The sequence below is a fragment of the Lithobates pipiens genome, unplaced genomic scaffold (genome assembly GCF_037356315.1).
Source record: "Lithobates pipiens isolate NorthernLeopardFrog02 unplaced genomic scaffold, aLitPip1_a1.2 Scaffold_8, whole genome shotgun sequence".
Lineage (NCBI taxonomy): Eukaryota > Metazoa > Chordata > Amphibia > Anura > Ranidae > Lithobates > Lithobates pipiens.
In genome coordinates this window covers 261,075,567-261,102,448 of record NW_027507903.1, presented here as the reverse complement: position 1 = coordinate 261,102,448, position 26,882 = coordinate 261,075,567, and the positions used below count along the sequence as shown (strand labels likewise).

Sequence of the window (26,882 nt, the reverse complement as noted above, 5' to 3'; positions counted from 1 at the left end):
ATGTAAACTAAAAAACACCACGTGTCAGATGAATATTGAACTCTCAGTTTCCTGTTCAACCGTGTCACGCTATCCATTGCCTCAGAACAGACCAGCTGGTGAATAGGCTATTGATGTAGATGATTGCGTCCGGCCGGCGCTACCTACTGTGATATGCCCAATTGTGTTGGACCTTTGTAAGTGCTTTTTTAATTTTTTTATTATTTGTAATAAAACGTTTTTACACTATTTGGAGCATTTTTCTCCTCCTTTTATGGTGGATCGGTCACTGCCAAATATTGGAGCCTGATTGTATTACGTCTTAACTTTTGGGCGGAGCCTATGGACGTTTAAGGGATACACACGGCCTGGTTTGACTTCTCAGAGCGTATTATCTAAGAACTTCTGGTAAGGAGCCAATCCTCACTTCCGGTGGTGGTGCACTATAACGCACATTGAGTGGTTGAACAGGAAACTGAGAGTTCAATATTCATCTGACACGTGGTGTTTTTTAGTTTACATTGGACTTTGTTCTCAACAATAATTTGGACACTTTATTATTGAATTTTTCTTTCTTCCCCTGCACGCCATTTCACGTTTTGATATGATATATATGAATGTGTCATTTCTTTGCACCTGTTGAGATGGAGGTGCAGAGGGTGCTGTATTTTTATATGCATTGTGTGTGCATTGTGCATATAGATATGTCATTGTTATTGTCTTGCATTTTTTGAACTGAAAGTATAGATGATAGTATTCTGTTGGGGACATATATTAAGTTTCACATCACATTTAACTACACCTTTTTATTTTTTAGGGTTGTGGCAATAATATATTTATGACATTCCCACATAATATGTTTGGAGTTGTTTAAATTCCCCTGCAGGGGAAACACATAACCTAGGTTTATATTTAGGACAGCGCGGTTTTTCCTTCGGGACATTTTTACTAACCCTTGCTTACATTTAATAAAACACATTTAATAATGTAATAATGAATACAGAGCTGCATGACTGTGTTTTTATATCTGCCTGGAGTTCAACTCTAAATACATTACATGTCTTCCCCACGTCTCAAGTAAATAACCTTTTATTATGCAATATTTTCATTGACATATGATTTGCTGTTAAAAATAAAGGATCTTTAAAGATTTACAGGATATTCTTACCTTTTCCCTAATTTCGCCTGTTTTATCCAGGACAACAAAACTGGAATCTCTCTGTCTAGAACTGGGGTCTGTAGTGTAACTTCCATTCAAGAACAAGTCATCAGCTGTTAACCCTGAAATGAAAAAACATAGCAATTAAAGTAGTTGTCAAGGCAGAAAGTTTTTTTGTGCCGCTTCCCCTTATACTTGTCTGATCCAGTAATGTGCACAAGATCAGAGGCTCTCTTGGCTCCCTCACTACTGCTGCTGTCAATCACACCCAGTGAGGAGGGAGTGGGGGGCAGGACTGAGCCGTGCTCTGTGTCTTATGGACAACAAAGTGGGGCTCATGCGTGAGCACACACACACACACACACACACACACACACACACACACGAGTGTCCCCATAGCAAGCAGCTTGCTATGGGGGCACTCGGGGAGTCAGGAAAGCCAGCAGGAGACCCAAGAAGAGGAGGATCATTGAACCATTGCACAGCGTAGATAAGTATAGCATGTTTATTTAATATATAAAAAAAATTAAAAAAAGAGAATGTTTACTATAACTTTAACCATTTCACACCCGGCCAATAGCAGAATGACGGCCGGGCGGTGGGTTCGTTATCCTGACTGGAAGTCATATGACGTCTTTCAGGATAACATGCCAGAGCGCAGCGAGGCGATCAGTGGTGCTGTGCGTCACTCTAACACACCGCATCTCTGACGGAGGCTCTTTATCACATGATCAGCTGTGACCAATCACAGCTTATCACAGCGTTAACCAGGAAGTGTCGGTAAACAGCTGTCCTCAGTTTGCGCTGACAGGGAGAGCCGACATTGTCCTAGGCGGGAAGGGGGGTAAGTTCCAGTAGTGAAGTGGTTAAACCAGGAAAATAACCAAAATGGTTGCAAAACATTTTAGTGCCACAACATTGGCTTTGCATATCAAATGACATAAATAACCAAAGGGAAATTGATTTTATTTTTAAATTCAGCAGGAAGGACCAAACTGTAAAACTGATATCTGACAGATGACTGCTACGTACATGCTGTGCATGGGAATAAAATTGGCTCTGTGACATATTTATATATAGAGTATTAAAGTGTTACTAAACCCACAACAGTAAAATCAGTCTGTATAGGCAATAAAACATGCTTGTTATTCTCATTGTGAAAACTTAAGAGATGAATCCTCTACATTGGGTAAAAAGGCTGTCTGATCCCGTCTTCTCTGATCCTCCCCCTTCTTCCACTGTCCCCTAACCATCTCCTGATAAGACAGAGCCTTTGGAGTCACTCTGCACATTCTCAGTTTGATATGTATAGAGTTTTTATTTTTTCTTGGGAGGGTGCACATGATTGGTACAGGATCAATCAGCACAGACAGAGGGTCAGAGGTCCTGCAGCCTCATAGAACAGTCAGGAGTAGAATTAAAACTCCTCCTGCAAGCTTTAACCAGACACTGATAGAGGTCACAAGACTGCTATATACTGCTGCTGAGAAAAGATATTTAGCAGTTTATATTTACCAAAATAATTGCATTTCCATGTTCTGTGTACTGTGGGAGACCAGATATAGTGAATGCAGGGTGCTGGATTTATTTTAAATATTATTTAGTATGAGAAAAAGAGAAGACTGTAGGATATTGGAATCATCCACTCTTTTTGTTTGTGCACTTGTGGCAAAAAAAATACAGATGCTCTGTAGCAGAAAATGTATTTAAAACGGCAATTTAAAACAAATTTTTTAGCCAGGTAACAACTGTCCCTATCGGAGAAGAAAAAAAATACTAGTCCGATGCAGAACAGTCAACAGAACGCCCCCTTGTTGGCCTGTACAGCCAGTAAGTACTCAGCCATGTGATTACATTACTGTTAATAAATGCAGCACCATGGTAGCTTAACCATAGAGCAACTTTTATTTGAAAAAGTGAACTGGAACAAAAAGGTATTAAATATTTTAAAGAGGAAGAAGGAAATTAAATTAGCTTGCAAAACTAGTTAAAAGTAGTGGTGTTTGGAGCCTGGGGAGCCTGTTGAATCCCCAACAGGTGACACAAGACCAGAAGACTATGACACCAACTACAAATCCAAAGTTCCTGGACATAAAATAGCACATTCTGTCTTCCCAGAGTATCGTGTAAATTAGAAGGTCTCTAGTTGGTGATGCCTCATACTTGCTAGAAACTGATGAATCCGATTTCATGTTTATTTACTGGCCTCGTACTATTTATGGGCCTCTTAGCTGTACTTCTGTAGCTATTACCTCTCACATTTGTACTAATGTTTTGCAGACCAAGAGAACTCTGTTCTATTTAGTCTTCCACAAATCTATAAGGAATTTCCTTCTCCGCAAATCTAAGTCTCAGAAAAGACATTTCACTAGATCATAAAGATCATCACACGCTTGGAAAGTGAAATTCAAAACTAAGCTGGATATATGTAGGTCTTCTGCACATACCAGTTTTCCCAGGACACCCATCTGATGGTAGAAAAGTCAAAATACATTACAAAATTCAGACTTCTTATCATTATGGACAGACAAGATGGGTAAGAGTTGATTACCGTATATACTCGAGTATAAGCCGAGATTTTCAGCCTCTTTTTTGAGGCTGAAAGTGCCCCCCTCGGCTTATACTCGAGTCATCGCTGTCTGCCCGCTCGATCAGCGTGTCGAGCAGACAGACAGCGGCCATTCTGATTCAAAAGCCGCGCCTCCGGCTCCCCCTTCGCCTGTGATAGGCGGAACACTGAATTTCCCAGCAGCCTGTGTTCCGCCTATCACGGACTTCGTATCATCCTCGTACTACGGACGAGGATGATACGACGTCTGTGATAGGCGGAACACAGGCTGCTGGGAAATTCAGTGTTCCGCCTATCACAGGCGAAGGCGGCGGCGCAGCTTTTGAATTTTACAATGGCCGCCGACGAACGAAGAGGGCACGGGACGGAGGCAAGGCACAGGATGGCACGGCACGGGACGGGACGGGACGGGACCGGAGGCAAGGCACGGCGGCGAGGCACGGCGGCGAGGCACGGCGGCGAGGCACGGAGGCAAGGAGGCTCGGCACGGGACGGAGGCTCGGGACAAAGGCTCAGGACACAGGTAGGCTGGACACACACACACACACACACACACACACACACACACACACACACACACACACACACACGGATACACACACACACACAGGGATGGATGGATGGATGGAGACACACACACACAGGGATGGACGGACACACAGGGATGGACGGACACACAGGGATGGATGGACACACAGGGATGGACGGACACACACACAGGGATGGACAGGCATGTCTTACCCTCGGCTTATACACGAGTCAATAAGTTTGCCAGTTTTTTTGGGGGTAAATTGGGGGCCTCGGCTTATATTCGGGTCGGCCTATACTCGAGTATATACGGTATTTGCAATGTCAGACCCTCTCCTGAGAGCAACAGATGGCATTAATAGAAATAGTGGCATAAAAAACATATGGCTGCCTTTATTTCTGATTCAAAATTATAGGGATCTCAGACCTGAATAAGCCTTAAAAGCAGTTCAAATGCAAATAAAAGGGACATAACCTCTGATGCTTCTGAATCCCACATAATTTAACAGTGGACTAATCTGAGCCACATAATCCTGTCAAAACATATACATCACTGTGACAGCAATCAAGACTTGCAAAAAATCATTCTGTACAGTAAAGAAAAAAAAATAGCATCTAAAAGGAGGAAAACAAAGGGGAAATAAAAAAGCCTGAATTCTCAACAGGAGCTATATCTATATCTTTGCAGACATACTATACAGGCAGACTAATTTGTGAGTTAAAAGCATGATTGTTACAAGGCTGTGGGACCTAAGGGGTTAATCCTCCACATTGTGTAAAAAAGGCTGTTTGATCCTGTCTTTTCTGATCCTCCACTTCTTTTACTGTCCCCAAGCCACCTGCTGATAGTACAGAGCCTTGGGGACACTCTGCACATGCTCGGTTTGGTGTGTATTGCTAGAGAGTTTTTTTTTTCTTGGGAGGATGCATGTGATCAGCACAGGGACAACCAGCACTGCCCAGACAGAGGGACAGGGGTCCTGCAGCCTCATAGGACAGTCAGCGTAGAATGAAATCTCCTCTTGCAAGCTTTGACCAGAAACTGATAGCAAATCACAAGACTGCTTTATACTGCTGATGAGGTATTTATCATTTTATATTTAATAAAATAATTGCATTTCCATGTTCTGTGTACTGTGGGAGACCAGATAAAGTAAATGCAGGGTCCTGGTTTAAGCAACAATAAGTGGGAAAAGTGATTTGTTTTCTGCTAAGTGTAGAAAAGCAAATTGCTACATAAGAAAAATAAATAAATAAAAATTGGTGACAGTATTTCTGGAGACCCTATCACCAATGTATTCAATTACATGTGAAAGCAAAGAACAGTAAGTATTCGAAAATGCTTACTTGCATTGGTGTTACTGTAAAGAAAGTATTTTCTAATCACTTGCAATTGCTTTACAATTTGACTACTCCAAGTAGAGTCAGTTCTACCAGTTCTACTAGTCTACTAGCAAAGCCAACACCCCACCCCCACTTGCACGCCATAACCTTCAGTTTTTCTAGGATTGTCTAAATACTATCTGTGCTGGCCTGGCTTCTAGTGGCCCACCAAAAGGGAATACCACTTTGGGTGCTACAGTAGGGCCCAGACCTTGTAATAGCAAAGGAATGGTCTTCTCAAAAGATGCATTCTATACATAGACCAGGTCCATCCTGACTCTTATAATCGAGTTCACAGCGTGCCAAAATATCTAGAAGGAAGAACCCTTTAGACAACCCACGCTGCTGGAAAGCATAACAGTGTGGGTCCTAGATGTAACTTAAGAGATAAGGGAATGAGGGATTCCTGTTGAGATATTGAACATTGATTTTTCTTATAACTGCAGACAAATATATGTATTATTAATATTATACACAATTTATATAGTGGCAACAATTTACACAGCGCTTTACAATGTAGAGGGGGGACAGCACAATTACAGTACAGTTCAATACAGAAGGGCCCTGCTCGTAGAGCTTACATTCTAAAAGGGAGGGGGTGTGGTACAAAAAGGTAATAGATGCAGGGAATGATTTGATGGGGTTGTTAGGTGGGTGTGGGATAGGCTTCCCTGAATAAGTGAGTTTTCAGGGAGCTGCTAAAGGTGGACAGGTTAGGGGCTGATCAGACAGGGAGTTTCAGAGGATGGGAGAGGCTGCGGAGAAGTCCTGAAGGTGAGCACGAGAGGAGGTAACAAGGGAGCTAGAGAGCAGGAAGTCCTAGGAGGAGTGGAGGGGACGATTTGGGCAATATCTACAGATGAGTAGTGGATGGCCTTGTATGTTGTGGTTAGCATTTTTGAATTTTATACGGTGGGGTAGGGGAAGCCAGTGAAGGGATTGGCAGAGAGGAGCAGCAGTCACAGATGGATTAGTAAGGTATATTAGTCTAGCAGCAGCATTCTTAATAGACTAAGGGGGGGGGGGGGGGGATAGCCTGCATAAGGGTAAGGGTAGGCCATTAAGGAGAGAATTGCAGTAGTCAAGGCAGGAAATAATCTATGAGTGAATAAGTTGCTTTGTGTTGTCATTAGTTAGGAAGGGTCGAATTCTGGAGATGTTGAGGAGGTTAAGGCGCCAGGATTTAGCCAGTGATTGGATAGGGGGGCTGAAGGAAACGTCAGAGTCAAGGATTACACCCAGGACCCTGGCACGTGTGGAGGGACCAATGGTTGTGCTGTTGATCTTAATAGTAAAGCCATTGGGGGGACCGGGAAGGAGGAAATATTACAAGCTCAGTTTTAGAAAGATTGGGTTTGAGAAAGTGATGTGACATTATTAATAATATTATAATATTATATTATAATAATTAACTACCTTTTCACTGATTATTGATTTTCTGTACGACTAAAACTTTTAGAAAACAAATGCCATCTCATTATCGCTCTCCCATTTTACTATTTTTTTTCCCCAAATCTTTTTATTCAAAAATACTTTACAGGGGTAAGGGAGTGTCAACAATAGCGTAAATAAGAGAAATGCCACTAAATATAGGAGCATATAAAGTATTATAGACAGCTAAAGTATGTAGTATAGTTTAAGCAACCAATGGAAATGTATAAAGTATTTTGAGGAGGGATGATAAATCAAATGAATCAGTCTATAATTTACTAAGAATATCATTTTTTTTTTTAGACCATACACACGTTCAAGCGCACAATTATGGTTTAAGTCATATCAAGACACATTAGACACAATTAGAGATTTCCAATTTTGTGCAATATTAACGTGTTACTAAACCCAGGACCCTGCATTCACTATATCTGGTCTCCCACAGACCAGTGCAATAATTTTAGTAAATATAAACTGCTAAATACCTTTTCTCATCAGCTGTATATAGTGTCTGGTTAAAGCTTGTAGGAGAGGTTTTCATACTGCACTAGCTGTCCTATCAGGATGCAGGACCCCTGATCCTCTGTCTGTACACTGCTGATTGGCCCTGTGCTGATAACATTCACTCTACCAAGAAAAAAAACCTCTAGCAATACACACCAAACTGAGCATGTGAAGCCTGACTCCAATAGCGCGGTCGTGTTAAGGGGACAATGCAAGAGGAGGAACAAACAGTCTTTTTACACAGTGCAGAGGATTAACCCCCTTAGGTTCCACAGTGAGTATAACAAGCATGCTTTACAGCATATACAGACTGATTTTACTGCTGTGGGTTTAGTAACACTTTACGTTTAGCAGATAAGAGAATTTGTAGGAATATTGTTCTAACTGGCTTAGGGATACAATTTATGTTGAGATGTAGGAGAGCTAGTTCTGCAGATGGTGAAATTGGTGATTGAGTGAGTTCAGAGAGTAGTTTTGAGTTCCAAAAAAAACAAAAAAAAAAAAAAGTTTGATTCCAATATGACTTCATAGAGGAGCAATACCAGACAATGTGGATCAATAGGCCAATTGAACCACAATTGTGCCAGCAATCTGATGAGACAACAGGACAAACCTTAGAGAGCCTGTAGGGAGTAAAATACCCTCTGTGTAACTATTTTTAATTATTTTTTATTTTATTTATTTATTATTTTTATTTGCTAAAGCCATTTTTACCATTTGTAAACTGCTGGAAAAATAACTTCCTAGCTCAGTCTCAAACCTGATAGAATAAAGCCAATTTGCCTGGATTTTCTGTCTGTTCAAAAAAACAACTAGTTAGTGCTTTAGGTTCTATATAAGTAGGAGCGGCCACTACGCTAATGGAGAAAAAATATCATCTGGAGAATTTTTTGTGGTTTCAGTGAGAAATGTTTGAACACAACATAAAAACAGCATAAGAAGTTTTTGTTTTGTTTTTACCAAGAGAAGCAGCTCTTTTTCCTTTCTCTTGAGCCAGTTTGCGAACATGCTGCTTTAGTTCAACTCGTTCTTCCTCCAGACGTTCAATCTGTCAAACAATGAACATTAAAAGCGAAATCTAGGTTTACAGATCTACATTTAAGTAGAAAAATGTTTGTCTTTTTTCATCACGAAAAAAAAAAAATCACAAAAGTTATTTTTCTGAATTATTAGTGTTCCTTAACCACTTTCAGAGCGGACCATTTTGCTGGCTTAAGACCAGACCACTTTTGCGATCACCCCTGCGGCTTTTATTTTTTGCGCTATAAACAAAAATAGAGCGACAATTTTGAAAAAAAAAACGCATTATTTTTTGCTATAATAAATATGCCCCAAAAATATATAAAAATACATTTTTTTCCTCAGTTTAGGCCGATATGTATTCTACAAATTTTTGGTAAAAAAAAAAAAAAAAATGCAATAAGCGATTGATTGGTTTGCGCAAAAAATTATAGCATTTACAAAATAGGGGATAGTTTTATGCCATTTTTATTAATAATATTTTTTACTAGTAATGGCGGCGATCAGCGATTTTTATTGACTGTGACATTATGGCGGACACATTGGACATTTTTGACACCATTGTCATTTATACAGCAATCAGTGCTATACAAATGCACAGATTCCTGTGTAAATGACACTGGCAGTGAAGGGGTTAACCAGGGGGTGGCAGTGTAGGGGTTAAGTGTGTTCTAGGGGCATGTTACTAACTGTGGGGGGCTGGGCTGTGTGTTAGTGAACACTGATCTCTGCTCCAATCACAGGGAGCAGAGATCAGTGTGACTTGTTACTAAAGCATCTCCCCGTTCAGTCTCCCGTGAGACGATCGCGGGTATCCCCGCAACCGGACTCACGGGGGTCTTGACTGTCATGCGCGTGCACCACCAGCCGCGCGCACGTGATGGCAGGGTGGCAATTACAAATGGAAGTACCTGTACACCAATTTGCCTGCTCGTGCCATTCTGCCGACGTACATCATTGCGCGCCGGTCGGGAAGTGGTTAAGTAAACTTATCCCAGATACGTAAACCCATTTTAGGCTCATAGAACATTTTTCTAGATTACCTTCTTTCTTTTTCCAGATTTTGGTCTCACCATTCTCTTTTTCATTGAAAAATCAACTTTATCTATTCTACCTATACAGGTTTTATAGTTGTACGCATGTCAGCCATACAATAGGGAAGTTGTCTGCTTGCGGTACTCAAACCGCGTGGGTGTCAATATCCAAGCAATGGGTTGAATGTGCTCATCATTGCTTAAAAAGTAACACTACAAGGATCCTCCATACCATGTACAACATGTAAGGCCCCTTTCACATATGCGGACCGTATGTCCGTATTTCATTCATCCGTTTGCGGATGAAATGCGGACATACATGCATTCCTATGGGATAGCGGGTGTCTGCGGATGAACATCCGCAGACAACCGATATCGTCCGTCTCCGCTATTGTCCGATTCTGCAGACGGAGGAAAATCCTATTTTTCTATCCGTCTGCAGAGCGGATCGGATGAACACGGACAGACGGTCCGTGCTCATCCGCTCCCCATAGAGGAGAGCGGAGAGCTGACAGGGCGGTCCCTGCACAGTGTGCAGGGACCGCCCTGTCATCCGCTGGCTCAGCGGGGATAAATGGAGCGATCCCCACTGAGCAAGCAGATCAGCACTGGGCGGATCATTACGGATCCGTCCCGTGTGAAAGGGGCTTAAGATGAATGGAGAGGCAGTAGACTAATGAGCTCATCTGTCTCTCCTTCTATCAGTTTGCTCCTTGTTAACACAAGAGCATGCAGCTCAACTCATTGACTCATTGTGCTGCTTCTCGCTCATCCAGACTGAGATCTGCTGTACAGTAGGTTGCAAGTGGCTGCTAACAGGTAAAATTCAGTTATTCATACTAATACTGCCTGCATTTAAAAAACAAATATTATACAGTATAGAATCACTGGTTTAACTTGCTTTTGGATAAAAGAAAAAAAAAAAGAAGGAGATGATGACAATGCATACTACCTATCAGAAAAACTGAAGAGAAATACCTTAAATTGGGAGTAAACACTTTTTTGGCACTTGTGCTTACAGGTAAGCCTATAATAAGGCTTATCTGTAGGTACAGTGGGACTCTCCTAAACCTACACGGTTTAGGAGATATTCACACTGCATGCAGTAGGTGACGTCACTGGCGCATGCGCTCTCAAGGGACGGTATACCTGTGCCGTCCCTTCAGAGTTCCATGCCGCGGCCTGTGACTCCTACCCGCATAGCAACGCAGCCAGAGACCTGAGGATGCAAACCTGGAAGGAAGACTGGGTTAAGATGGAAGCGCCTGTGCGCAGTGACAGCGCGGCGCTGGAGGGCTTCATTACTAAGGTAAGTATTTCATAATGTGCTAGTATGCAATGTATACTAGCACCTTATGCCTTTATATTTCAGGGCTTAAAAAAAAAAAAAAAAAAAAGTAAAAAATGGTGCGGTTAGCTACTGCTTTAAAAGTCCACTGAATAATTATGCGGTCCCTTGGATGCAGATATAATCAATTCCCTGCCGTGAAAACTGTATTTCATTAAATGTTTTGTATTATTTATGCTAACCCTTGCTGCGGTTATATAATAATAGACACAGCTTCAAACCTTTCACATGTCTGTATAGGTTTATATGAAACAAAAAAACATGACATCGGTTGTTGGGATAAATAAAAAATACCTACTTCTTTCAAAAGAATCTGGTTTTCTGCTCTGTATTGCTGCTGTTTGGAAGTCTTAACATTTTTAAATTCAGTTAAATCAATCACAGCTTTAGGATCAAGTCCTGAAAGAAAACACATTGAAATTACACCTTTTAATGCTAACTGGTAACGGTATTTCCTTTCAGATACTACTGTCTGATTGAAACCTTCAGATCTGGGATAGAAACCTCAACAATTGGAGTCATTGAAAGCAGCATGTCTTTGGAGTGTGGGAGGAAATTGGAGTACCCGGAGGAAACCCACACAGGCACAGAGAGAACATGCAAATTCCAGGCAGGTGGTGTCGTGGTTGGGATTCAAACCAACGACCCTTTTTACTTCTAGACAAGAGTGTTACCCACTACACCACCAAATCTAATTGAATGTTATTAAAAATGACCTTTCCTTTTCAATCTGCAGCTCTGTAATTCACCATTTCCTGCTTGTGTGATTGGCTCACCAATTTTCCCAGAAGTCTACAATAAGATGCAAGTCAGATTTTCAGGCATTCCCTGCAACAAAATGTCATTTTTCTCGAGATACGTCCAAGAGTAAATCACGTCTAAAAGGGATACAGGCCCAGCAGCTTCCCTCAGAGCCCTGCAGGTGCAGCAGCCGATTAAGAAACCACACATTAGGAGGCGCATGCGCGAGGTCTGGCATGGCGGACGTGTCTTGCTAAGGCTCCGCACTCTCCGCCGCCGCTTCGGGACCTAATCGCTGAACCAAGCCCGCAATCCTCATCCTATTGCATCGTACCTCACCCCCGCCAGCCCTGGCATCCAGTGGAATGGTGCTGACGGGCCATAGAGGGAAGAATAAGCCTAAACCCATCAAGAAAGTCCTCGCCCGCGCCTCGTCTAAAATGGCGGCGAAGGCCCTGGCAGCTCAGCAGGTGTCCTCCGCCCCCAGCCGAGAAACCTCAGACAGCGACGAAGACCGGGAGGTGAGCACACATGACCCCACAGAAACACCCCCGCTACCGTCCGGGATGATTCCCAGCGATTTCCTCAAACATATGGAGACCATGCTGCAGAAGGCCCTGAACGCCACATCGGAGCAGATCACAGACCGGCTCTCGAGAGAGATACGCGATATAGGCCAGCGCACTGCGGCCTTAGAATCCAGGGTAGACGATATCGAATTTGCTCTACAGGAACAAGCCCAGGAACAAATAGCTCTCCGAGAAGAAAATGTTACCCTCCTCTCACGTTGGGAGGATGCTGAGAACCGCTCCCGCAGAGCCAACTTGAGGGTAAGGGGCATACCTGAGACCGTGGATGATGTTCAGTCCTTTGTGACGGCCATGTTCCAAGAATTAGCCCCGGGCATACCCATTGAACGCCTAGAATTCGACAGGGTTCACAGAGCCCTCACTCGACGACAGGCAGACGGTCCACCCAGAGACATTATTGTTCGGCTACATTTTTTTCGCACAAAAGAACAGCTTCTTAATGCAGCCCGCAACAAGGATTCCCTGCAATTCCAAGGGCACGCGTATCAATTGTTTTCTGACCTGGCTCCCCTCACTATTACCAAACGCCGAGCCATGAAGCCTCAGATACAGATTCTACTCCACCATCAATTGAAATATACCTGGAGATTCCCGTTCGCTATACAGTTCTCCTATCAAGGACAACAGCACACCTGTTCATCACCGGAGTCCTTACAGCGCCTCTTGGAAGGCCTCCATCTTACCCACCCGGACTCACATACTGAGTCAAACTTGCCTCGTACACCGGCTCGCTCGGCGGCTCATCCTTATTCGGCCACACCGCTTCGTAACTTACCAGGTCCTGTATCAGTTCGCAAAGGAACCCCTGCCAGGATGTCGGATGGTATAATCTTCACTCCTAAATCTCGCCCTCCACGCTGAACTGGCTACTCAGGTGCCCTTGACCTTTCTCATGTTATTTTTCTAAAGTCTTTTCATGTCCCCTTGTGAGATCTTTTAGGATTTGGATATCCGTGCGGAAGACAACAACTGACCTCTGTCCCGGAGGCCATCTTCCACCGAATCCTACTTGTTAGCTGTTCCGTATGTACTCTCTTTCTTTGTCCCATTGTTTTTTTTTTTTTTCAGTATTATTTTTCCCCAGATTTCTTCGATATCGGTAGCCCCGGATTTGCAAAGATATGCTGACACCTTGCACTTGCTTCATGGCCGTTTGATGTAACTTGGTAATGTTTTTGTTTTTTATGCCTACATGTTTTAATTTTAATTTTAATTTAGTGCAGAAAGATGTCAGATTTCTCACTGACCTATCTTATGCAACCTTGTCCCCCCTTACCCACCTTTTCCTCCCCTTTTCCCTTGTCCCTTTTCCTTGCTTTCACCTCCTTCCCCCCATCTCTACCCTGATTTGCCCTCCTTCTCATCCTTGTCTACCCCACCCTTACCCTCCTTATTACTTGAAAGCCTCTGCGATATGGCTCTACAAAGATATTATTCTTCAGTCTAAATGTATCCCTACTGCTTTCTGTGATACTGCTAACTGGATTAGGTCCTCATGTTTTATTCTTGTTTCCTTTTTATTTGTTTGTTCTTATTTAAATATCTGCTTGGTTTAGCAAATTGTTTTGTTCACGCACTATTGTTACCCCTGCGGCGGCGGAGAGCGGTCACTGCTCCCCCCTCACTTAATGCACTTTCTCCCGGGCAACCTGTTTGGGGCCCTGGGGTTTGAGCATTGCCTTGCCGAGCAAGCCCCCTTGGTATTTGACGGCTTTTGTTATTTTAAGGTTTGCCCTGCAGACAGAATTTATTTTTTCTTCTCCTTCTTTCCCCCCTCTATCTCTTCTTTCTCTCTTCTTTTGTTCCCTTTCGGTCGGTCGACTCTCACATCCTATACGCTATCTTATAATTTCTCCCACCCTATCCATAGATGGCCCCCCTGAATATATTATCTTTAAATGTTAAGGGTCTTAATATCCCTAACAAGAGGGTTAAGGCTTTTCGAAATTTCCACTCCCTGAACGCTGGGATAGTAGCCCTCCAGGAAACGCATTTTGCGTTATCCCAAACCCCCAAATATTTTAGCCCCCACTACCCTCAAGTCTTTACTGCTTCGGCGGCTACTAAACATAGGGGTGTATTGATAGCATTTCATCGCTCTTTGCCTTTCACACCCACTACGGAAATTAAAGACCCTGAGGGTCGTTACATTATTTTAGTTGGTCTACTCCAGGATTCCGAAGTCACATTAGTCTCCTATTATGCCCCAAATGGCAATCCTAACCCTTTTTTTTTCACATCTCCTACAGGTTATTCAAACTCACTGCAAAGGCACGCTTTTGGTCTGTGGAGATTCCAACCTAACCCTGCATCCCCACCTAGACAAATCACCATACACACCAGAAGGTCACTCCCTCTCGGCTCAGCTTAGGAAGCAGTTTCACATGGCATCCCTCCTAGACACTTGGAGGGAATGCAATCCCCTGAAAAGGAATTATACGTTCTATTCGCATCCTCACAAATCGTTCTCTAGGATTGATCACATTTTGACCCCGGTGGCCTCCTTCCCAGTCGTGCTCAAATCCAGTATATGTCCGATTCCCTGGTATGACCACTGCGCTGTTATCACTACTATTACTTCGTTGGTTCCCAGAATTCAGCATGGGTCCAGGTGTATGAATGAGGCGCATCTTACTAATCAAACTTACTGCCTTGATATTCGTGTTGCTATAACTGATTACTTACGCCACAACGCTACCACAGACATATCCCCGGTTCTCCTCTGGGAAGCACATAAGCCGGTAATTCGGGGCAGCTGCATCTCTTTAGCCACACACATAAAAAGAGACCGTCAACGTAGGCAGCAACAGTTGGAGGAGGAGTACCACCTACACTTCCTCCAGTTCCAAGACTCGCCCACGGAACCCCATAGACTTATTCTTGAAAAAATCAAACTAGAACTAGACCTTCTATTAGCCGAGTCGGCAGACAAAGTCCTTCGTAGGGCTAATCATACATTATACATCAAGGCAAACAAACCTGATACCTTCCTGGCCCTACGCCTTCGTCAGCCCGATAAGATTCATAAACCAATTAGACTCAAAGTCACCAAGAATTCCTATACTAGTAACCCCGTTAAAATATTAGCTGAATTTCGTGAAAAGTTGGCTGACTTATACTCAGACAAAATTCAGTTCTCTCAACAGCAAGCTGAATCCCTATTCCAAAATCTGTCTATACCCGAACTATCCCTTTCAGATAGAGACTCCATTGATGCTCCGATTACATCGGAGGAAGTCCTGTTGGCTATAAAGTCTCTCAAACCCAATAAACGTCCGGGCCCCGACGGACTACCCAGTAACTACTATAAAAAAATTTCGGACGTACTAGCCCCCTTATTAACGAACTCATTTAACGCCCTATTAAAGCAGCAGGTCCTAGGTAGGGATTCCCTGATGGCCACGATAGCTATGATCCCCAAGCCCAACACAGACACCACCCTATGGTCTAACTTTCGCCCCATATCCCTACTCAATGTAGATATAAAAATCCTAGCCAAAGTCCTTGCCTTGCGCCTTAACCTGATTATAGGTAAATTGATTCATAAAGACCAGGTAGGGTTTATCCCCCGTAGACAGGCTAGTGACAACATACGCCGAGTCGTCCTACTACAACATCTTGCGAAAGCACGCTCAATTCCTATGCACCTTTTATCCCTGGATATCAGAAAAGCGTTTGATACGGTCTCCTGGCCTTATCTGCACTTCATTTTGAAACGCTGGGGTTTTGGCCCCCATTTCCTTCAATGGATTATGTCCCTATATGCTGACCCCCAGGCTTCAGTGAAATACTCAGGGTTTAGTTCCCAAAACTTCCCAATACGTAGAGGGACGCGGCAGGGCTGCCCCTTGTCACCGCAACTCTTTGCCTTAGCAATTGAACCCCTGGCTGCGCTTATTAGAGCTCACCTGGATATTAAGGGCTTAGACGTAGCCTCTACCACCCAAAAATTATGCCTTTTCGCAGATGATGCTTTACTGTTTGTTACCTCCCCGCATATCACTATCCCCAACTTGCTTGACCTCCTTGATAAATTTTCTAAAGTATCCGGCCTGGAAGTTAACCAGGCAAAGTCCAGGGCCCTTAATGTAACACTACCTAGCGACACTATGGCACTTCTCAAGACTAATTTTCCATTCCAATGGTCTAGCCTTTCTATTCCTTACTTAGGCATTAAACTTACTAGTGACCCCGCAGATCTATTTCGCGCTAACTACCTCCCAATGCTGAAGCACCTCTCATCCTTACTCCAGGATTGGCGTCCCCTTTGCATCTCTTGGATGGGGCGTATTACCGCTGTCAAGATGTCTTTGCTCCCCAAGCTTCTATATCTATATAGAGTTCTCCCCATTCCAGTACCCTCTTATTTTCATCGCATAATCCAAAGCCGGGTTTTTACTTATATATGGGGCCCCATAAAACCTAGGATCTCTAGATCCACCTTGCTCCGCCACTTTAGGGCCGGAGGCTTAGGCATACCTCATTTCCAACATTACTATCACGCGGCCCAGCTTGCCCAGTTGGCACTTTACCACGCCACGGTTGAAGTTCCTATCTGGGCGAGTCTAGAGGCGGTGGATATTTACCCTATATCCCTAACTAACCTTCTCTGGCTGCCCCCTACTGCTCGAGGCCCCGTCTCCAATCCCCTCACCTCTGACTCTATCAAGCTGTGGGATAGGTTGTGTAAGACATTTCGGTTGATCTCCCCACACTCCCCCTTACTATCTTATATTGGTCACCCTAAATTCCATCCTGCCTACGCTTCTTCTTTCTCATTCCGAGTGTGGGTACAGTCAGATCTAACTCGTATATGTGACCTGGTGGCGGGTGACTCAATCAAATCGTTCTCCTCCCTGCAGGCCCAAAAACAATTACCAAACAGTGAATATTTTCGATACCTTCAAATTTCACACTTTGTAAAGCAGACTATTGGCCTGACAAGAGGAAGAGGTATGTACACAATATTTAAAAATATTTGTAACTCTGACCCGCACGCCCCAGGTACCATATCACAACTATATGCACATCTTACCTCCCAACCCTCGACGCTCCCGACGTATGCGCAGTGCTGGTCTAGGGACCTCGGCCTGAACTTGGAGGAGCACGACTGGTCTGACATTTGCTACATACTAAGATCTCCTCACAAAATATTGTGGCCCTGGAAGCGAGTTATAAAGTTCTCATGCGTTGGTACCTTGTGCCAGATAGAATAGCAAAATTTTTACACTCCTACTCCCCAAACTGCTTTCGCGGCTGTGCCGAGAGGGGTACACATCTACACATCTGGTGGACATGCCCTGTGGTGAAACGTTTCTGGTCTGAAATCTTTTTGATCTTATCTACTTTGTTTGATATCACAATAGACCCTGACCCGGCTTTAGCCCTCCTTAATTTTTATCCAAGCTTGTATACCAAGACAAAGATACGTCTCGCTCTGCAGGTCACCACAGCAGCCAAACAAACAATAGCCAAAGCCTGGAAAACTCCCACCCTACGCCTGACCGAAACTAAAAACAGGATTACGCAGGCAATGATACATAGCAAAATTGAGGCGGCCATTCAAGATACTGTCCCCCGACACTCTAAAATTTGGCGTCCTTGGACTGAACATTTTTTACCTCCGCATTTTGACCGGCATTTATTGGACCCATGACAACATTTTTCCCTGTCATAACGATTAACAGCTGGGTTAAAGCTATTTAGTGGGAGTCGACCGACCGAAATTCTCGCTTATCTGCTTTTTTCTTCCCCCTTCTCCCCTCTATTCTCTTCTCTTTTCCTTCCGTTCCTTCTTACTACCCCTTTTTTCCAGTCTCCTCATCTTTTCCTCTTTTTTTCTCTTCTGCTTCTGTGCCTTGTACTTCACTATCCACCCTCTTAATGTACTCAATTGTGATATTCGTTCACCCTGGAGGTGATCTTGGATAACACTAGTTAAATAGCGAATGTTCTGTGGCTTTTTGAATGCATAGAACTAGGTTTTTTGCACTTTTTTGTACTATAATGTCCTAGACTGTTTGCATGTTGCACATATATGTATATATGCTTTGGCCTCTAGGCGTGTGTTTCATGGGTTTCAACCAACTGTATTCATATTGACACCTTGACAATCTTATTGTAACCTGCCATGCTTTGGAGTACATTTTGTTATTGTCTTCCTGTATTATGTACAAGACGAAATGTTGTTGCCTATGTACTTTATGTTTTCTTTGTTAATAAAAAATTTTTGAACCAGAAGAAACCACACATTAGATTCACTTTCCTACATGGATACAGAGGAACACACAGGGATTTCATAGATCAACCACAGGGGAATGATTTTTTCTCAACAAAAGTGGATTTACTATTTAAGTCAACTTGAAAGCAAATGATCAGAAAATACCTACAGTATCTCACAAAAAATGAGTACACCCCTCACATTTTTGTAAATATTTATGCATCTTTTCATGTGACAACACTGAAGAAATGACACTTTGCTACAATGTAAAGTAGTGAGTGTACAGCTTGTAGAACTGTGTAGATTTTCTGTTCCCTCAAAATAACTCAACCACTGGCAACAAAAGTGAGTACAAATGTCCAAATTGGGCCCAATTAGCCATTTTCCCTCCCCGGTGTCATGTGACAGGGTCTCAGGTGTGATTGGGGAGCAGGTGTGTTAAATTTAGTGTTATCGCTCTCACTCTCTCATACTGTTCACTGGAAATTCAACATGGTAGCTCATGGCAAAGAACTGAGAATCTGAAAAAAAAAAATTGTTGCTCTACATAAAGCTGGCCTAGACTATAAGAAGATTGCCAAGACCCTGAAACCGAGCTGCAGCATGGTGGCCAAGACCATAGAGCAGTTTAAAAACACAGGTTCCACTCAAAACAGGCCTCACAATGGTTGACCAAAGAAGTTGAATGCACGTGCTCAGCGTCATATCCATATCCATATGTCTTTTGGAAATAGACGTATGGGTGCTGCCAGCATTGCTGCAGAGTTTGAAGGGATGGGGGGGGGGGGGGGCAGCCTGTCAGTGCTCCAGCCATACACCACACACTGCATCAAATTGGTCTGCAAGGCTGTCGTCCCAGAAGGAAGTCTCTTCTAAAGATGATACAAGAAAGCCTGCAAAGTTTGCTGAAGAGAAGCAGACTAAGCACGTGGATTACTGGAACCATGTCCTGTGGTCTGATGAGACCAAGACAAAACTTATTTGGTTCAGATGGTGTCAAGTGTGTGTGGCGGCAACCAGGTGAGGGCTACAAAGACAAGTGGGTCTTGCCTACAGTTAAGCATGGTGGTGAGAGTGTCATGGTCTGGGGCTGCATGAGTGCTGCCAGCACGGTGGAGCAACAGTTCATTGAGGGAACCATGAATGCCAACATGTACTGTGACATACTGAAGCAGAGCATGATTCCCTCCCTTTGGAGACTGGGCCGCAGGGCAGTATTCCAACATGATAACAACCCCAAACACACCTCCAAGGCGACCACTGCCTTGTTAAAGAAGCTGGGGGTAAAAGGTGATGGACTGGCCAAGCATGTGTCCAGACCTAAACCTTATTGAGCATCTGTGGGGCATCCTCAAACGAAAGGAGGAGGAACGCAAGGTCTCTAACATCCACCAGCTCTGTGATGTCGTCATGGAGGAGTGGAAGAAGACTCCAGTGGCAACCTGTGATGCTCTCGTGAACTCCATGGCCAAGAGGGTTAAAGGCAGTGCTGGAAAATAATGGTGACCATAAAAAATATTGACACTTTGGGACCAATATGGACTTTTTCACTTAAGGGTGTACTCACTTTTGTTGCCAGCGGTTTAGATATCAATTGGCTGTGTGTTGAGTTATTTTGAGGGGACAGCAAATTTACACTGTTATACAAGCTGTACACTCACTCCTTTACATTGTAGCAAAGTGCAATTTCTTCAGTGTTGTCACATGAAAAGATATAATAAAATATTTACAAAAATGTGAGGGGTGTACTCACTTTTGTGAGATATTGTATATACAGACACCAGTATTCTTATGTTATGAAAATATACATACTCAAGTAAGGTTTCCAACAACATAAGAAATGTATTGTATTGAAAAAAGCTACAAACCTAATCGTTCCCTTAGATCTTCATTCTCATCAAGAATATCATTCACTTTAAGTTCAAGTCTGTTAACATCTGTAGTCAGCGCCTCTATCTCCCGATCTCTTAGGTTCATTTGAGTCTTTAGATCTTTAATTTCAGCAACTGCTTCTTCTAAGCCATAAACTCCCTTTAAATAAACATACATGGAAGAAAAGATCAGTTTACAAAACAAATACCACATTTACAAGTCTTTCTTCCATATACAGTACATACATCATATATGACAGCTTAGTAAATAATATCTATATACATAGCGGCATATTAACCAAAGGAACATGGGCTCACTTTACTGATTCAGTAGCATGAGTTTTTAAAAACATTCTTGCCAACTTTATCTGGCAGTTAGATTACACATAATGGCCATGGTGGAATATCAGTCATGGGGACTCAAGTGCAGATGTAGATTGCTAAATACCCGCAAATATAAAAAGGAAGCTGGTAAATAATCTACCCACATACCCACTGGTAAATAATCAAACCCCCTAGCAACAACCCAAAGCTGACTCGTTTTTTTGGGAATCTGTTAAAACACACCGTAGAGATGAAACTTAATTTGGACATTAAATTACACAATTAGGCAGGGTTCACATATGTACGGCTGGGGTTTTGTGCCTGGGGTTTCGTTGCGTTTCTGTTTATCGGTTCAGGTGCGATTAAGGCCCAAATTTTTGCCTGAATTTGCACCTGAACCGAACCCATAAACACACAGGACCCTTTTGCAATCTGCTCAGTGGCTAGCCAAGATCTGTGTGAACCGGCTCCACTGACATGCATGCAATGCGCACATATGTGAACCCAGCCTTAAAGTGGTTCTAAAGGCTCAAGTTTTTTTTTTACCTCCATGCACTCTATGCATAAAGATTAAAAAAAAAACATCTCTGTGCAGCAGCCAAAAATAAAAATGAAAAAAAAAAATAGAAATTTTCATGTACCTGTAAATCCCATAACTTAGATTAGAGGACAAAACAAGTGATAGATGATGGGTTATATGCCGCTACCCTTCAGGTGACTGGATACCCTGTCGGTGTCACCATTATGGCACAGATATGCTGACAGGCCCTGATCAGCCATTATCTCCTGGCAGAGTCCATTGGGAAAAAGGCACAAAGGACAAGGAAGGTTTGGGATTTCCCTGAAAGCCAACTTTGCATAGATGGTCAGGGAAACCAGCGCATGTACAGCTGTGCCACAGAGCTTTCTGCAGTAAGTCTGCGTATGTGCGAGGGTCGGGAGAAAGGGATAAAAAAAAGAAAAATTCTCACCTATAGTAGCGCTGCTCTGCAACATAAATAAATTACTTTGTAACTGTAAAAGAATGAGGGAGGAGGAGGCAGCGCAGCATGACATGACCTTTAGGATGAAGGTTCACTTTAAGTACCTACAGAAATATCTCATTGTCATTTTTATTTGCTATATTGATTACAAAACTTCCAAAAGCTTCTATATTTATTTAATGTTTAGACAAGAGGTAGAGATATCTGATACTAAACACATAAACAACTAGACAGCGTTTTTCTCATCACAGTTTACAAAATAACTGCAAACAGATATTAATTTGTCAGGAACCTGATGTCCCTGTTCTACCAGCTGCATTGTGTTGTGAAGTCTGTTGGCATTTCCTTCCATGGGACACCAGCAGATGTTTTCCTGCTCTGTAATAACAAGATGTACTACACAGTGTTTTTCTTTTTTTAATTCTGCAGCTAAATAGCTTTTTTCAAATTGCGGTCACGTGACCGCCCGGCGGTCTCCTTCCCCAATCTATGGACTACAGTGGGAGGTGCTGAGTTCCCCCTCTGACGTCAGCTGGGTGGTCACGTGATCGCACATTGGCGATGTGAAAAAAGGTGTTAAGCTGCAGATTTTTTTTTAAAACCACACACTATGTAGTACATCTTGTTATTACATAGGGGCTTGCAGGATTTGGAATCAATAACTTTACTGCCAGATGAAATAGGAAACTAACAGACAGGGAGGGAGAGCAGAGGGATGACGGAGGCACGTATCCCGACCATGGTATCAAGAGCAACAGGCAGGATCAACCAGGTATATTACAACATAAAAAGGGACAAATGATACCACACAAGCACTATGCAGTTTAACACATTTTAAACACTTGCCGACTGCCCATAGCCAAAAAACAGCTGCAGGGTGGTCGGGTAACCCTGGGAGGGCGTACTATAACGTCCTCCCAGAATGGCATGCACCCGGTAATAATCGTGACCGCTGGGTCATACATATCACGGTATAGGCCGATGGCAGCAGCCCTTTACCACGTGATCGCTCTGTCAAATGACGAAGTGGTCAGTTGAAAACAAGTCAGTGCATGCCCGGCTCAGCTCTCCCCTCTCTGTACCGGTCGGTATGTTCGCTATGTTCAAAAGACTCAATATGTCTCATAGAATATACATTGAGGTGTTTGCTTTCCAAAATGGGGTAATTTTTTGGGTGCTTCCATTGTCCTGGTGCTCCAGGACCTTTAAAAGTGCAAGAGGTATTCAAGAAATGATGTATGTAATTTATGTTCCTAGAACACCTGACAGCGCTCCCTGCATGTTGGACCTCTCTTTGTGGCCACACTGTGTAAAATCTCACACAAGTGATATCGCCATATTTAGGAGTAGTAAAATGTATTTTGAGGTGTAATGTGTGGTATGCATATGCTGTGTGTGAGAAAAAAACCTGTTAACCATTTAAGGACCGCCTCACGCCGATGTACGTTGGCAGAATGGCACGGCTGGGCACAAGCACGTACCTGTACGTTGCTTTTTAAGTGCCCAGTCGTGGGTCGGGAGCATGCCGACCGTTCCTGTGCTTTGTGACCGCGAGACTAGCGGACCCGATCGCCGCTGGTGTCCCGCAATCGGGTTACAGAGCTGAAGAACGAGGAGAAGTCTGTGTAAACAAACCTCTCCCTGTGCTTCCCTATGTGGTTGTCACCGATCGTCTGTTCCCTTTTATTGGGAAGGACGATCAGTGACGTCACATGCCAGGCCACGCCCCCCTACAATAAAAAAATAAAAAAAACACACATAATGTCATACATAACACCTACACTGCCACCTAGTGGTTAACTCATTCACTGCCAGTGTCATTTACACAGGAATCAGTGCATTTAAATAACACTGATTGCTGTATAAATGACAATGGTTCCAAAAATGTATCAAAAATGTCCGATGTGTCCGCAATAATGTTGCAGTCTCAAAAAAATAAATAAATAAATAAATAAACTAATCGCCACAATTACTAGTATATATATATATATTTTAATAAAAATGCTATAAAAATATCCCCTATTTTGTAAACGCTATAACTTTTGTGCAAACCAATCAATAATCGCTAATTGCGAATTCTTTTTACCAAAAATATGTAGAACAATACGTATCGGCCTACACTGAGGGAAAAAAATGTTTTTATATATATATTTTTTGGGGAGATTTATTATAGCAAAAAGTAAAAACTATTGCATTTTTTTCAAAATTGACGCTCTATTTTTGTTTATAGCGCAAAAAATAAAAACTACAGAGGTGATCAAATACCACCAAAAGAAAGCTCTATTTGTGGGAAAAAAAGGATGCCAATTTTGTTTGGGAGCCACATCGCACGACCGCGAAATTGTCAGTTAAAGCGTCGCAGTGCTGAATCGCAAAAAGGGGCTTGGTTCTTTGGCTGCAAATAGGTCCGGGGCTTAAGTAGTAATATGACAATTTTGTGAAAAGAAAAAGTAAAAAAAATCTTAGTTGTGCAAAGAATTGTGGGGGAAAAAAAATGACAACTTCAAAAAACTTACTAGATACTTTGGAATGTCTACTTTCCAAAAAGGGGTCATTTGGGGGACATTTGTACTTTCCTGGCTTGTTAGGGTCTCAAGAAGTTAGATAGGCCTTCAGTGCATCAGGTGTGATCAATTTTCAATGATAGTCTACAATCTATGGTGCCATTCACAAATATCAAATAATATACACAGATTTGGGTTATTTTTACCAAAGATTTGTAGCAGTATAAATTTTGACCTCAATTTATGAAGAAAAATTACTAATTTGCAGAATTTTTTATAACAGCTTACCTGTAAAATCCTTTTCTTGGAGTACATCACGATACACAGAGCACCATAGTAATAACTATATGGGTTATAGGCCACCTTTAGGTGAATGGACACTAGTATAACCAAAAAGGAAACAGGAAGTGCCCCTCCCTATATAACCTCTCCCATACCGGGAGTATCACAGTTTGTGTAGCAAAGCAATATATAAACATATCCCAATAAGAGGGGAGGGACCTCTGTGTCCCGTGATGTACTCCAAGAAAAGGATTTTACACGTAAGCTGTTATAAAAATCCTATTTTCTTTATCTTACATCACGGGACACAGAGCCCCATAGTAATAACTATATGGTATGTCCCAAAGCAATACTACCTGAGGGGAGGGAGACAAAACAAATAGCCGCTGCCAGGCATGAGGACTTATAATGCTGCCTGCAGCACACTGCGCCTGAAGGCGGTGTCCTCCTGCCATCTTATATCCATTTGATAGAATCTCGTGAATGTATGTACTGACGACCAAGTAGTGGCCTTGCAAGGTATAGTGACTGGCCTCCCATCACTTGTTAGAGACTCTAGCCATTTTCTAGAGATTATATCCCATTATGAATGTCAACCCGAGTACAGATGGTTCTCTTTGGATGTAGCGTCCCTTTACACATCGATTGACCACACTCATGGCCTAAAGGCAATTAATTATTATCTGTCCAAAGAAAATAAACTAAATTCTGTGCAGGTTAAATTTTAGTTAGACTGTGTTGAATTCTCTCTTAGGCACAATCACTTTTCTTTCCTTGGAGAGCACTATTTGCAAGTTAAGGGCATGGCTATGGGGGCCAGGTTCGCTCCTAGTTACGCTAACATCTTAATGGGCTATTAGGAAGAACACTTCGTTTGGAACAATAACCCATATGGAGCGAACCTGGTCCTCCACAATTAAAGCGCACATGCAATAAGAAGATCAACTACTTACTACTTACCCTCCGTAAGAAATTCCCAGAACAAGGCTATGATCCCAGCTTAATAGAGATTGCTTTTAATAAGTTTGTCAAGCAGTATGAGGAGTCTTTTAAATATGTCCAACGATCTGCCCCCACTGCCAACTCTGACACTATTCAGGCTTGTTTTTCTACCCAATATACAAACAAAGCGTTTAAAATACAGAGTATTTTGAAAAAGAACTGGGATATACTCAAGCACTACATTTTGCTGAGTAAATGCCTCCTGGATAGACCAAATATTGTGTACAGGAAACATTGCGACCTAAGAAGCCTGATAGCCCCTAGCATGGTAAAGAAATCCTTTAGTGGACCCTCAAATGCGTGGTCCACTATCTTTGACCAGAAAGGTAGCTACAGATGTAGTGTCAATGACTATGGTACAGGAAAGTACATGTGGCACAGGAAGAAGACAGTGGTCAGTAAGGATGGTAAAGTTCATCAGCTGAAGCAGTTCATTAATTGTGGAACGGATCATGTGGTATATGGCATCATTTGCCCATGTGGGCGTCCCTATGTGGGCCGGAAATCTCGCCCCATGAGAGCACGCATTGGTGAACACAAATGTGATATCACCAACACACCGGTGAAATACCCAGTCCCTCGCCACTTTCAGGAGGCCCACCAGGATGACCCAGTGGGCATGAGGGTTTTTGGAATTGACTCTATAGGGAGTGATCTTGACAGGGGTAGGAGACATCAGAGGCTCTGTAAACGTGAAGCTTTTTGGATCTTCACCCTCGGGAGTTTGACTCCCGGGGGGTTGAACGAAGATCCTGGGATTCACAAAATCACATGAGCGTGCTCAGGATTGTAGTCACTACACATGAACTGTTTTCCCTTATGCAAATCTGTTGTCTTGTATATACATAGATATGCATCATGATTTATTATATATAATTTTTCATGCGTTTATGTCTGTGTATATACACGTACACCTCTTTATATATATTTTTCATTCTCATTTGTATTTTTAGATTTATATGCATTTTAGTGGATTTTATGCTTTTTTTTTTATATAATTATATTACACCTATTGATTCATTTCTATTGCTGTTGCTATTGTGATACCATGTATGTCCAACTCTATGGAGTAATGTTTTACTTTTTTTGCGATCTGATATTTTGTCAAATTCTACAGCCATATGCTGCATGTACTGAGTAGATGTACATGTATATGTTTTTTTTACATTTTATATCTCTCTCTCTATATATATATATATATATATATATATATATATATATATATATATATATATATATATATATATAATGTTAAGCATACTACACCCGTAAGGGATTGATTTTATTTTACTTTATTCTATTTTAATTATTATTGCTTAATGCAGCATGGTTTAGCCCCTTCAGCATTCCCTTTAACTGAGTGTCCTATTGAGGCACTTATGCAGAGATTAATTGTTATCCCTCTTTTTA

At 42.4% G+C, this 26,882-nt stretch overlaps 1 protein-coding gene across 1 annotated transcript in view; it reads right to left on the bottom strand.

The window, feature by feature from the left end:
* Positions 1–26,882, bottom strand: part of CEP290 (centrosomal protein 290) — a 338,046-nt gene that overhangs the window by 244,994 nt on the left and 66,170 nt on the right. The window contains exons 14-17 of the mRNA XM_077471382.1: positions 20,375–20,537; positions 11,254–11,354; positions 8,514–8,601; positions 1,148–1,260 (exon numbers count right to left, since the gene is read on the bottom strand). Coding sequence (XP_077327508.1) covers positions 1,148–1,260; positions 8,514–8,601; positions 11,254–11,354; positions 20,375–20,537 — 465 coding nt within the window. The remainder of the gene's footprint in view (positions 1–1,147; positions 1,261–8,513; positions 8,602–11,253; positions 11,355–20,374; positions 20,538–26,882) is intronic.